Source organism: Pieris napi, chromosome 21 (assembly GCF_905475465.1).
Source record: "Pieris napi chromosome 21, ilPieNapi1.2, whole genome shotgun sequence".
In the NCBI taxonomy this organism is placed as follows: domain Eukaryota; kingdom Metazoa; phylum Arthropoda; class Insecta; order Lepidoptera; family Pieridae; genus Pieris; species Pieris napi.
Window position 1 is genome coordinate 5,627,918 of NC_062254.1, and position 14,480 is coordinate 5,642,397.

A 14,480-nucleotide genomic window follows, 5' to 3' on the forward strand; every position below is an offset into this window, starting at 1 on the left:
CAAATAAATATCCACCCGTGTGAAGCCGGGACGGGACGCTAGTCTAGTATAGTAAATATTATAACAATACCAAAACACTTGTGTATTACGGACATATCGCTTAACAACCTTGAAACCACATTTGAAGTTAGTAGTATTCTAGATTTATAGTAGGTACTAAGAACCAATGGAAATCTCAAAAAAGAGGTGACGAAGGGTTTTTGCGTAAAAATGTGTTAAATGAAGCAATGTTTTTCATTCGCAATGTTTGAGGGCGCGTTATCAGTACGTTATCGTATTATCTATGATATAGCTGTGTATAATCAGTGTATAACAAAACTCTCTACCATATTCGCGTTTACACAATGGAAGTCGCGTGTTAAACTCAATTTCTCAAGACGTCATTTAAACTTCGATTGGTCGGTTTTTGGTGAAGTGTGTGAATCAATATCTGTTTAAATGTTTAACATATTAATATAATCGTACTTGTGTATGGCGATTAGGGAAGTGAAATAAAATTTTGTTTATGACTTATTCATAGCCTAATAACATATTTAAAGCGGAAATATTAGTCACAATTACTATAAAATAAAGCCTTAAGAGATGACTACAAGATTTATAGTGGAAACAATTTGTTCTTATCTACGAATAACATTGATATTGGAGATAGGAAGTACTTAAAGTTAGTACTATAAAAAAGATAGTTTAGGTATTGTAAGTTTAAACTATTTAAAGAAATTCGGTATAACCTCGTGGTGTTTTGAATTTTTGTCAGTTGTCATGTCAATGCGGTACAGGTGTAAATGAATAGAATATATAATGCTATGTAAATAGTTTGCTCGAAACATCGATTACCTGAAGGCCAAGTGTATGTTGTTGTAATGTAAATATTATCATGTGATTCATCGTAACTTCACTCTGGTCTATCAACCGATTCACTAACCCGTACCTTACCATTTAAAAAAAGTCTCAAAGATAAACGTAGGTTTAATTATTTTAATTATTATGGGGTTATCTAGTTCGTTGTCTTATGCTCATTTTGTTTTTTTTTATGTAATTGAGGGCAAACGGGCAGGAGGCTAACCAGAGCCTATTAGAAATAATAAAATTGTTGTACGTTACAAATGCATTACAATTTAATTAAGTTTTCCAACACCAATGTACGCAATACTCGTAAAGAGCTGCACAACACATGCTATTACTAATATTATCTTATCAACGTCAACAATAAAACGGTGCAAGCACGAACAGTGGTCAAGAAATGATTACCTAAGAGAGTCGTGTTTTATGCTCTTTCAATAATTTAAATCACAATACGAAATAAATAATAATTTGTGTCGTGAAAGTGTTTTTATAAGCAAAACTTTCTGCAGGATCCCAGCACGATGCGATTAATGTTTTAGATTTGTTTATTCTGCATTAGCATTTCTCAAGACGTGTTTTATTCTCACGAATCCCCATCACGAATTTTCTCCTGTCAAACTTTATTGTCGGCTTCGTATTGACAGTACCTTTGTTGCGATGTTACAAATAAACTTTTGACCTCAATTAACCGGACAATGTTCGGCGTGTTCTGTCTTGTGTTCATTAACTAATACATCGACATTCATTAGTCATTATAAAGAACATTGTAGTCATCTCTTCTGGCTTATAAATCTTTGTCTACCTTCTCTAGAAAGTTCCGAAATTTGTTCAGGAGGATGAAAGATAAACGCTTAGAAGTGAAATTAAGTGTTCGCGGTGATGGTTCGTTGAGTAGGAATAGTACTAGAAGTAGTGTTAGAAGTAATCGCAGCAACTTGAGTAATAGCAGTGAGCTACCGGTTAGTGAGATATTTGCAACGGATCGTTTCGCAGCGCCGCACCACCGTGCTTTCGATATACTAGATAAGTATCGGCGCCAGCCTAACCAGAACGGATATCCTGCGCAAAGCCTTCAAGCTCTGGATCAATTTGACCAACCAAGATACGCCCCTGATAGAAACGGTGTACAGTACACGTCGTTGAGAGACCGTGGTAACATAACACTATCTCGGACGGCATTGAATCCACCATACAATCAAATATATGGAACTTTACCACGCCATGGACATTATACGCAAGATAATGCGTCAGTTCCAGGTCATTTTAGTACCTTGCCGTCAAGAGTACCAAGACGGGTTCGCATTAGTGAACTGCAACCCATTGTATATGGATACGGTACGTTAACTTTTATCATTAAACTTATCTACAAAACAGAAAAACATTCGGAGTTTTTTCATATTTAAGCTCGCGATTAAGCTGATATATATACATTTAAGGCTATTTATTATGTTCAAACCCACCTTAAGTAATATATTGTCTAAAATGTATCACTTAAGGTGGGATTTGTAGCCAGTTCTTCTCGTCCGTTCTACGCCGTTTATTTGAGAACTGTCAGTAAATGTAGAATTAGAAGTATTTAATATGTATTTCTTTATTGACGTTCATACAGTGTACATTGTATTACGTAAATGAATAAATGATTTTGAATTTGAATATTTGATAGACGCCAAGCTACGCGATTGTAGGTTTTGCTGTGCCTACAAATTCCAAAAGGATAAATGGTCGAAAGCGTTTAAGATATCTTGAACTTTAAGGAGAAATTCGCCGTAGAAAGCTGCTTTGAATAGAAACTAATCTTGTCATCGACCTTAGCTTGACTATATCTTATTTTGTATAAAGATGCCATTTGTAAAATCATAAGAATAGATAGATAGACGATAGCCTTTGACTTGGTTGAGAATGGCATTCACAGCTCGGTGAAACTCAGCTAGTCTTGTTCAAATCGATGGAATGTAGCTAGGGAAATTTAGAATTAATTTAAACAGCGATGTAGGTTGCACGGGGTAGCTATATTCTATTTTTAAAAATATATTTAACATGACGTAATATAATGAGATTGTAACATGCTTTGCATATATGGGACGATCGTGAACCCTCTAGGGACGGACAATAATAGAAACAAGGGCCCCCGGAGCACTGGTGCGCTCTAATGAACCACAACAGATGCAAAACTGCTCAGTACTTCATGAGCTTCTATATGATACATACAAGTATTAATTACAATGGCGGTGACAAAGTCAGCCGTTCGCGGAATTATGTGTTCCTTGATGGAGTTCACGTTCAAAGCAAGTAAGAGTGTCTCCTTTATTTGAAGTATATATACACTTCATGGTCTATTGCACGTTCAACTGTTTCCACTCACATCCTCCAAGAACAAGGTCTAGTTTTCTGCGACCTCACAATTGTTATTTATCCTCGTGAGACGTGCGTTTGTTTATTATCATTTACGTGCTAGGTTATCAATCGTTGGCCCTTATTAGGAATACGTTTTGATTTATTTTAATTGCAAAACTTGTTCTTTGTGATTTCCAAAAGAGGTTGTTTTTCTAATGTAAACAAATAAAAAATATAGTGAAATCAATAAAAACTCTTTAGTCTATGACTCATACAAACAACATTGATAAAAAACCGTTATTCTTTTATAGTCCTCGATAATGTCAAATTTGGAATGTGCATAGAGTTACCGGTTTTCGAAGGTCAATACCGGTTCACATTATTTTGTAAACGCCCACTTGGGTTTTTGAACTTGAAAAAGGATAGCATACGGTTGTTTGAATAAATAAATCAGTGGCGCAGTTAAATAAATAAATCTGTTTTATGATTATTCAGTCAATCCAATAGGCAAGTAGGTGATCAGCCTCCTGTGCCTGACACACGTCTTCGAATTTTTAGGTCTACGGCAAGGTTTCCTCACGATGTTTTCCCTTACCTTTCGAGCGAAATAGAAAGGAAGTCTACTGGTGCCCAGCCGGGAATCGAACCTACTACCTCAGGGATGAGAGTCGCACACTGAAGCTACTAGGCCTCAGTGCCTAATCTATTATAACGACATCGAAGGGACTACTCATATTTGGTCGTAAAAACCGATAGTCGTAACAGCCGATGACGTTGTTATTAAGTACCTAATACAATAAAATTCAGCCAGAACCTTTGATTTTGGTCAATATATCAGGTATATTTCTCGAAACGATGTCGTCGTAAACGGACTATATATATTAGACTATATATATATATATTATATATATATATTATATTATATATATACATATTATATATATAAGAAGCCCCATTTCTAAACTTTGTATATTATTCAGCTGTAGTTTTAAGATTGAGTTACATAAGTATGTCCAAAAATAGTTCCAAAAACAAATTTCGCAACGTTTAATATAGGTAATTACTTTTACTTAGTCGAGCGGTACAAATAAAGCAAATATCCAGTTTAATAGCGCTAAAATGATGTAGTCGTCCAGTGTTTTTGCCTTCTTAATACAATCGTGAACTATGCGTCAAGTCCCCATTAAATTGCGCTCAACATTCATCAGAACTCAGAGGAAGTCGTGAGTCTAGTTTGCAATAAATGTAAAATACATTTACCGTTTATAGTCTTATCTAGATCGATTGTTTGGATTACATAAATTTAATATACTTCCGTTAAAAAAACAACTGCTCTTACGACGACTTATCTGATAGAAAGCAGTGTTGATGGTGGTCTGGGCTAGACGATTTATTAACGGAAATATGAATGAACACAACTAGTGATGGGTAGTAGAACTTGAATGGTTCTGGATAGATACAATATGTACTTGAAAAAGAACAGGTACCCATAAGAGTGGATACAGTGTCGACATCCGTAGTTCCACAACTGAGCGTTTTGAAGGCATATTTTGCCGCGCAACACCACCACGCGGAACCAGCTACATACTGAACTATTTCCCAACCAATTCGACTTAGGGTCCTTCAAGAAAAGAGCGTACCAATTCTTAAAAGACCGCAACACACTTGCAAGCAATGTAATGGGCGGCGGTATCACTTAACATCAGCTGAGCTTCCTGTCCCGTTACATTAAAAAAATAATGGTGCTCTATGGTATATAAAAACGCACCCATAGCCGACGAGCCTGTGTGATGATATTATAAGATTGAGGCTACAGAGCTCTGTGGTCTATAAATCTTTTTAACAGCATACAGTTAGAAATAAAATAAAATAAATCAACTAACAATTTAAAACAAACTTCAGTGCGAGACGTCAATAATAATTTTTATCTATATTCAAAATCAGAAATTGCCGAGTTATATCCTGTAGCATAACGAATGGTCTATCATTGAACTTTGCTGAAAGTAATGACGTGCTTTGATCGCATGGCATTTGGATTACGAAATATAGCATGTAGTGGCGCGGTCGTTTTCGAAGCACTTTCGCGCTATTATAAAAGTGGCTATTGGTTAGTTTTTAGATCGTGGTTTAAAAAATGGGGTCTAGGAAGATGCGTATAAAAGATGGACGGTAACAGTTTTGAATACCATCGCACTTTTTTGACGATACTAATTATTTAGGAGTCTCGGAGGACCTTCATTGGAACACCTCCAAGTGAGTTTTGCTCCGGAAAATGTGATCACTTCCTCACTATTCAAGTCACGATTCACAACGGACCCATCGTTCTCAAAATCATTTTCACGAGTAAAACTTGTAGACGACATCACTATAAATCTGAAAATGATCGCGAGAAATCAGTGTTGATTATGTATGTAAAGCCAAGTTTCAAAAAATGCAAATAAAATAACGCACTTTCACGTGAAAATAAAAAAGAAACGGATTTATAAAGTAAACTTTGCACTGTAAAACTAATTACCGCTAGTCTAGCATAAACCACATTCAAAATGGCCGATTAAGTTTATAAAATTAATAGGGATGTGAAAAATAATCGATTTTTTTTAAAGTGAAAATCGATTTTTGTATTCGATTTTAATATTAAAAATAATTGAAAATTCGGCGACCAAATATTCATATACTAACTCTAACCTAACCAATCTAAATAATATTTTTTTTTGTGGACAGCTCCGATCTAAATAGTAATTGTTTATTCAAGCCTCGGCTTCTCGGCGTCCTGGTCGCCTTCGGCGACCAGCCTCAGCCGCTACAGCTTTCATAATGCCTGTGCTTTGGTACGCAAGGGTGGAGGGGCTGCATTTCCCGTAGCGCCGGAGCTGTCCACAAAAACAAATATTATTTAGATTGGTTAGGTTAGAGTTAGTATATGAATATATATCTTCCTCCGCGCCTCCGATTATTTATATACACTCTAGGGGTAAGACAGACAAGACCACGTGGATAGTGGGGTGCTCTGATTCGGTTTTGGGTACTTTTTGGATATTAAAGTAAACACTTTATTCTAGTAAAAATTAAATAATATAGAAAGTTGCAAACAATGAAATACAAGTACTAATTAGAAAATACAGACGAGTAGGTATCGATAATTTCAAAAAATTTCGGAACCCTATAATCTATCAACACGAAATTAGGTTAATTTCAATGTTGATTATTCTATAACTTTAAATTTCAAAAATGAGGAAATAATCGATAAATAAATAAAACGATTATTAACAATCGATAAATTAAAAACACGATTTTTTTAAGTGAACGTCACATCACTTATAACCAATAGAAAAGTAGAAAATGGCGGATTGTTTACAAATTTTAATACATTACACAAAACTTTAAATTTTTTATAAAAATATTAAGACGCGTTTCCGGAGCAAAACTCACTTGGAGGTGTTCCAATGAAGGTCCCCCGGACACTCCTAGATAATTAGTATCGTCAAAAACGTGAGGTGGTATTTAACACCCAACCCAGAATAAAAATGTACATAATAAATTTAAACTGTATACTGTTTAGATTTGTAAAGATTAGAAATAAACGGACTTTATTATTATTTATTATAAGTTACGAGATATGAGGAATAATGTTGCAATTATATTTTGAAATACCAAGTAAATGGGTAGGTAAAAAATATATCGCGATGGCGACCATTACTTGAGATCAGTAATTTGCTCGTGAATCGATAGTGGAGTGACTGCGACCACCCTCTGTGAATCTGATTTAGTTTTCGCTCAAGTTCATGCTTTGGGCTTATAAAGGTCAGTGCGACTCGTGGCATAAGCTTCTTGTACACGTTATTTATTGATTTTAGTTCCAATTAGAAAAATATGTGATTAGTAAATTTACTAAATACCTTATTTACCTAAATAACCCAAATTATATTATTTAATTACTAATTAACCTCTTGTACTACAAGTAATTGACCTCTACCTCTAGTAAATATATGACAATTTTGTACTTAAAAAATATTTTATATATCATTTTATATTTCATCATTGTTGTGAAAAAAGTAAAAAATGTGACAAAAATATTTGAGCGTAGTTTCTCGCCAACAATGTAGTCTAGTCGACAAGTTGAAAATGGAACAAAATAGAGATACTGCTCTTAAAATTATGTGCGATACCTCATTGGATCCGGAATGATGTCTAGAAAAATGTGCTAAAAGCGTGTATTAGCACATAAAAAATTGCAAAAGTTATACACAATTAAAGATGAAAAAAAAATGTAATTTAGTTTTTTGCCAATATTTAATAAACTATTAATATTTAAGAAATTTCAAAAAAAGATACTAAAAGAGGAGGAAATTTCCAATAAAAAACTCTGTACTCTCGGAACTCTATCTCCATTATTTATAGTTTTAATTTAACGCTGAAAATAGGTCTACGCGTGACATTTTTAGGATTCGCGCGTGGCGTCAAAAGCGACTACGGCACATTAATTAATTTATTTAAGGTGTTGAATATTTTTTTTTAAATTTGAAAAAATTATGGTGTGTTCTGAACACTATAAATAATTTATTCCCGTTGGAAATTTAAATTAAAGTTAATTTTTCAACAAGTTAAACAATTGTTAACTAACGAAATTTTCTCGAACGACCGTCTTAATTGTAAGTGAAAAAAAATGTTTAAATAATGGTCGTAAAAATATTTCGCTTCGTAGAGCCTTTCTTACATACATATTTGACAAGATCGTGCCATAAAAGTTAAAAAAATATTTATACTTTGTTTATAACAATTTTTTTACTTAAACAAAAACTGAAAAATCCATGTAATGTTGTTAAAAAATTTTATTTTTTTCTAAATCATCATATAATCGTTTTTTTATTAATACAAGATATTTATTGATTTGCAAAAAAAAAAAATTCCCGCCATTTGTTGATAAATTTTTTTTTTTAAAATTGATTAAATCAATATTTTTAAAAAATTTTTTAACACAACTTTGTTACATTAAAAATTTTATGATTTTAAAAAAAATTTTTTTCCTTAATAACAAATTTTAATTGTTTATAATCGTTTTTTTTAATTTTCTATTGTTTAAATAATTAGTTAAGAAAATTTTTTTTTCTAAAAATCATAATTCACAATCTTCTATAAAGTAACAGAAAAAAAATTTTTTTTAATCAACAATTCTATTGTTTATTAACTTACCAATTTGTTATAAACAAATGTTCAACTTTTTTATATTTTTTTTCTAAAACTTCTAAAATTAACAAAAACAACCATATATAACAAAATATAGAAAAACAATTTTTTAAATTTTTTGATTATCATGAATATTACTTTTATTTAAAAAAATTTTTTTTTTTTTCTAGACTTTGTTATATATGGTTGTTTTTGTTAATTTTAGAAGTTTTAGAAAAAAAATATAAAAAAGTTGAACATTTGTTTATAACAAATTGGTAAGTTAATAAACAATAGAATTGTTGATTAAAAAAAATTTTTTTTCTGTTACTTTATAGAAGATTGTGAATTATGATTTTTAGAAAAAAAATTTTTCTTAACTAATTATTTAAACAATAGAAAATTAAAAAAAACGATTATAAACAATTAAAATTTGTTATTAAGGAAAAAATTTTTTTTTAAAATCATAAAATTTTTAATGTAACAAAGTTGTGTTAAAAATTTTTTTAAAAATATTGATTTAATCAATTTAAAAAAAAAAAATTTATCAACAAATGGCGGGAATTTTTTTTTTTTGCAAATCAATAAATATCTTGTATTAATAAAAAAACGATTATATGATGATTTAGAAAAAAATAAAATTTTTTAACAACATTACATGGATTTTTCAGTTTTTGTTTAAGTAAAAAAATTGTTATAAACAAAGTATAAATATTTTTTTAACTTTTATGGCACGATCTTGTCAAATATGTATGTAAGAAAGGCTCTACGAAGCGAAATATTTTTACGACCATTATTTAAACATTTTTTTTCACTTACAATTAAGACGGTCGTTCGAGAAAATTTCGTTAGTTAACAATTGTTTAACTTGTTGAAAAATTAACTTTAAGTTAAATTTCCAACGGGAATAAATTATTTATAGTGTTCAGAACACACCATAATTTTTTCAAATTTAAAAAAAAATATTCAACACCTTAAATAAATTAATTAATGTGCCGTAGTCGCTTTTGACGCCACGCGCGAATCCTAAAAATGTCACGCGTAGACCTATTTTCAGCGTTAAATTAAAACTATAAATAATGGAGATAGAGTTCCGAGAGTACAGAGTTTTTTATTGGAAATTTCCTCCTATTTTAGTATCTTTTTTTGAAATTTCTTAAATATTAATAGTTTATTAAATATTGGCAAAAAACTAAATTACATTTTTTTTTCATCTTTAATTGTGTATAACTTTTGCAATTTTTTATGTGCTAATACACGCTTTTAGCACATTTTTCTAGACATCATTCCGGATCCAATGAGGTATCGCACATAATTTTAAGAGCAGTATCTCTATTTTGTTCCATTTTCAACTTGTCGACTAGACTAATGGGTTGTTGATACAAAAAATAATACACCCAAATAGGTGGCTTGTCAATCAGCTAGCTTGAGACAGCCACTATAGTAGCTTTCCATATATTAATGTCAAAGTTAATTGGGAGACGGTGTTGAGATGATTCGCTCTACTGTAATTACTTCACGGTATTCGTGCTTTATTGTGTAAGAAGATTTCGTATTATTATAACAGATTTCAACTAAATTGCAGCTACGTTGTATAGAAATGTAACCAGTTTTCTAGAATATACATTTTTTTATTGCCAAATTGTAGGCGTCCGATTAACAAACAATCCTAAGCGCGATCTATGACTCTCGTATGTCAAAATTCAACGCATTTGTGACGTACATTAAATTGTGCATTAAACTAAGTCCTACTCTACATCACTAAGTTTACTCTAAGTCGTCTTTGCATTTATAGCCCAATCACAGACACGCTTTTGTCTTTGGGTCTTTTAAGATAAGAACCAACCAATTCTTTAAAGGCCGGCAAAGCTCTTGCGAGCCAGAAGGTAATGTGTGTCCATGGGCGGGTATGAATCTGCTCGTTTGCCCCCTGTTATAAAAACTGTATTTCCGTTTGACCAATTAAAACCAAACGAGAAACGCAATCATATTATGTTCGTCCATGATGATTTGAGAAATTGTTTGGCTTATTGAATCACGCATCACTATGTACACATATATTATTTAAAACGCAATATGTGGCTTAGGTATGGAATGGATGTAGTGTAGTATTTCGTGCAATAATTTAAAAGCGAGTATGAATACAGTGAAATTGTTCATCTCTGTTAAATATGCCAGATTCCAAAAAGCAATATATGGTGATTTAATTTCTGATGAGTTTTTATGCTTTCCAAAGCTATAACTAATTTCGGTAGCTCATATTGGATTTGTTCATATTGATTTTGTGTATTCAAGCATTATTCACAGCAATAAATACGTAAAGAAATTACTTGTATCGAAAACAAAACGAAATGTCACGCATGCCTAGACATCGAGACAATAACAAAATATGTCGGTAATGTTACACGATAGAGATTTTTAACAATTATAACTCTGAATTTAGTTCAACTATAAGTTATTATGTGTATAGATCACACTGTGTGTGTTTATTTAATTTATTTGTATATTCACACCTTTTCCCCGAAGAGACCACGTATCTCTTAACGATCCTGACAGACACGCTTCTCAATTTTCCTGACAAAGATTTCCTTTGGAACATTCACCATGCATACTTATATGGGAATTTTTAATTTGTCCTTCCCTAGGTCCTTCTGGATTTGGTCCAGGTATACCCGACAAGGCCTACACAGTCCGACTTCACAATCCACGGTTGCCTTGTAATCCTACTAAACTCTTTTATCAGTTCTACATGTCCGAACTACCTACTTCATTAATAGTTTATCAGTGAAAAAATATTCTTTTTGACTGTAAATTACGTTGACATATAGGTTGACCATTGACTATTGATTCTTATCTCTACCTTACATTTGTTATAATTATTATCTATATCTTTGCTCGTCTTCAGAATTTTTGGGTTGATAGATACAATAAATAGATCAAAATCAAAAGTTCTGGAAGGGATTAACACAAAAAGTAACTCCTTCAGAATCATCTCTTTATCGTAGTGTAAGCACAATTTAAAAGAAAGAGACAAAAGGGAACTTAAATTAGACTGATTTGTTTTTTTATAAATAAGGGGGAAAGTAAGTATTTGATTTATATTTCTAAATAGCATGGAATCAAAATGCCTTAAATAAATCTTTGTCCATATATCCGATTATCATTCACATGGGAATGTTATCAATAGGATCAAGGTATGCCTTTCACTAATTCCATTTGAATATAAATTAATATACCCCAGAGTTTCTCATTGCTCGAATGCCGGTAGCTACACCGCATCAATCATAGGAAGGCTTGCGGTTAACACTACGGACAAAGATCTTGAAAGTGAACCTGTGAAATGAATTATTCAAGTGCAACAGTAACCTGATATTCTATAAAAAAATACAGTTTACATAATACAGAATTCTCATATTTTCCAGTGTTATTGAGTGTTTTAAAGCACTTGCCTCATTATGTTGAACCAGCTGTCTCGAGGTAATGCGAAGTTCATGGTTCTTAAAATTATGTCAGCTGCTACCCGTTTACATGTAAAGGACATTTATATAATGTTATTATAGACAGTTTTCTATCTTAATATATATAAATTACGTGTCACGTTATTTGTCCGCGATGGACTCCTAAACTACCGAACCGATTAAAATCAAATTTGCACACCGTGTGTAGTTTGATCCAACTTAAAAGATAGGATAGCTTACATCTCAATTAATACCCGCAATATTATTTTATTCCAAAATATTTGTTTATTATTTGATAGTCACAATTCTAACAGATGGTGCTGTGTTGAAAGTACCAACGTTTCAAAGCTACAATTTAATGGCATAACCACCAAAAAAGCATGGTGGTCCCCATGACTGGTGTTCTCCTACCGTTTCCCTTGAATAGTTTGCTACTATGTAATATAAAAAAACCTTAGCCGCAGCAACGCTTGGCCGGTCTGCTAGTAATTTATAAAAAGCGATGCCCTTATTAAATTAATTTTTAATAAATAGTTATTTGGCTTATCAAAACAGATTTGACAAACTGTTGTGGTATGTGTGTCTGTTATTTGATTGAATGACGCTACTCGCTTGAAGAATTAATGTAGACAACATATTGTGCTATCCATTTTTTATTTCACAGAATAATATAATAAATCATGAAACGTTACATTAACAAACCACTGCGTTGGATAAATGCAAATATAACAGTTAAGGAGCGATGACAAATGCATTTTTCAACTTTCTTTTTATGTTGCTAAATGTTAGGCTATCTAACTGACCGGGTAGTCCATTTATTAGCCGCGGTTGCAAATTTCTCAACGTTCTCTTGCCAAAGAAGGTTTTGCTCTCGATGTACAGAGTTACAGCTCGGGTCTGTACGTCATGCTCAACCCGATTTTTTATGTCGTCTTGAAAAAAGTGTTCGACTAGAAGATCTTTATTTACTTTTTCTATTATGCAGTGTTTAACAATTTTAACGGATGAAACGCAATAATAATAATATTAGCGCCACGAAGATGTCCAGCGTTTTTGTCAATGAAAAGGGATAGAGCTATTGAAATCGATTGAGAGAGAGTGAGAAGGGCGAATTACCTTAAATTAATTAAATTCTATTTTAAAATTAAAATTTCGTAGAGAGAATTTATGAAATATAAGTATGTATTTTATATTTTATGCAAAATAATTTATTGAAATCAAATCAAATGATCAAATCAGATGATGATTTATTGAAATCATCTCAAATGACGAATTGTAAATTAAATGCCACTTGTTTTTATTACCGAAGAAATAAATTAAAAAAATAAAATTATAATTTTTATAAATTTTAGCCACTTTTCATATTTTAATGACAGTTAAAGTCATTAAATTCCTAACATGTCTTCCTTTTTCACTCTCTCTAAGTCTTGGATATCTAAATTTTTAGATTTGTATAAATATGAACAAGACTTAAAATTTGTTTGCCAAAGAAGTTTCACTTCTTATTGTGTACTTTGTACGGACGCAATTTTTATATTGCAGATATGGTAATGAACCCATCCTTTTATTGTTTTGATCTGAATGTATTGAGGTGAAATTTAAATTCCGATAGCATAAAAACACTTTGTTGGTAGAACCTGATTTCGTGAATCTAGGTATGTTATTGTCATGAATAATGAATATTATATGCAGTGAGTTGCAAAAGTCAAGTATCATAAACGAAACGTTTCACTATTCATTCCTTTTATAGACTTTAGAATAGTCAATATTTAATTTAATGAATAGTTCCGAGTGTCATTTTGATAATTTAAACGGACATTAAAATTTTCCATTCTTGTATTTTTGTCTGTTTTATAGTTCTTGAAGATCTTAGAAATTTTAGTCATATTGAAAGCGATTATATTGTCTATGCTTTCGTACAGACGTGAAGACCATAGATTATATTTTTGATAAGCTTTTGTTAAGGAATTATTAATATATACTAAAGTGTCAAAATTATCTTAATATTATATTAATTATTTTTATTTTAACAATACTTTACAAGTGTTGCAATAATGTAAGCAACCCACGGCTACGGGATATAAATTTCATATCACGTACACTTGCGAAACAAAAGCGTTTCGAAATTCTCTGTAAATTCACTAAAAATCTACCGTTATATGAACTGTAAGTTTATTTAACAAAATGTTTTGTCTCGGACGGTATATTAAGGAAATTATCAGTTTCTTCGTACTCAGAGCTACGGTACTTTACTTAGGATTAAGCTTTTAAAAGTGCCTTACTATTCAGAAAAAGCTATTTATGTTTAGTGTCAATAAATCAATAAATTTGTATTTATAATTATTGTACAAATAAAACCAATCCCCAAGGCTGAGACGATTTAATACAAAAACAATTGAGATACTTATACTATTTTTGAATCATAACGATACCGCGATTCAAGCAACCACAGACGACATCTATTGGTTGAACATAGAACTATAATTGCTTAAACATACCGCCCACCATGGACAGAATGTACATCACCTCCGCCCACCGTGAGTAAACTGTAAACAAGTAATCGTAGTGGACTGTAATAGAGTTTAAAAAGTTCGTACAAGCCTTTCACAGTAGCTAGAAGTGACAACATACCTATTATATTATACAACAACAAAAAAAAAATCAATACGGTAAGTTTACTTT

General features: G+C 31.7%; 1 protein-coding gene and 1 long non-coding RNA gene across 17 annotated transcripts in view; one reads left to right on the plus strand and one right to left on the minus strand.

Moving 5' to 3' along the window:
• LOC125060291 (protein lap4) overlaps window positions 1-14,480 on the plus strand; it is a 101,086-nt gene that overhangs the window by 50,344 nt on the left and 36,262 nt on the right. The window contains exon 1 of one of the 16 annotated variants that reach the window (XM_047665135.1): window positions 1,216-2,178. The exons of 14 other annotated variants lie outside the window; for them this stretch is intronic. In XM_047665135.1, the coding sequence (XP_047521091.1) occupies window positions 1,680-2,178 (499 nt within the window). In that variant the 5' untranslated portion in view covers window positions 1,216-1,679. Of the gene's footprint in view, window positions 1-1,215; window positions 2,179-3,095; window positions 3,133-14,480 lie in introns of those variants that run through there. One more of the 16 variants, XM_047665137.1, reaches the window with a different exon arrangement.
• LOC125060293 lies at window positions 5,346-5,853 on the minus strand. The gene is made up of 2 exons (XR_007118822.1): window positions 5,629-5,853; window positions 5,346-5,550 (listed from the first exon to the last, which is right to left on the minus strand). It is a non-coding gene; the product is annotated as an uncharacterized LOC125060293 (long non-coding RNA).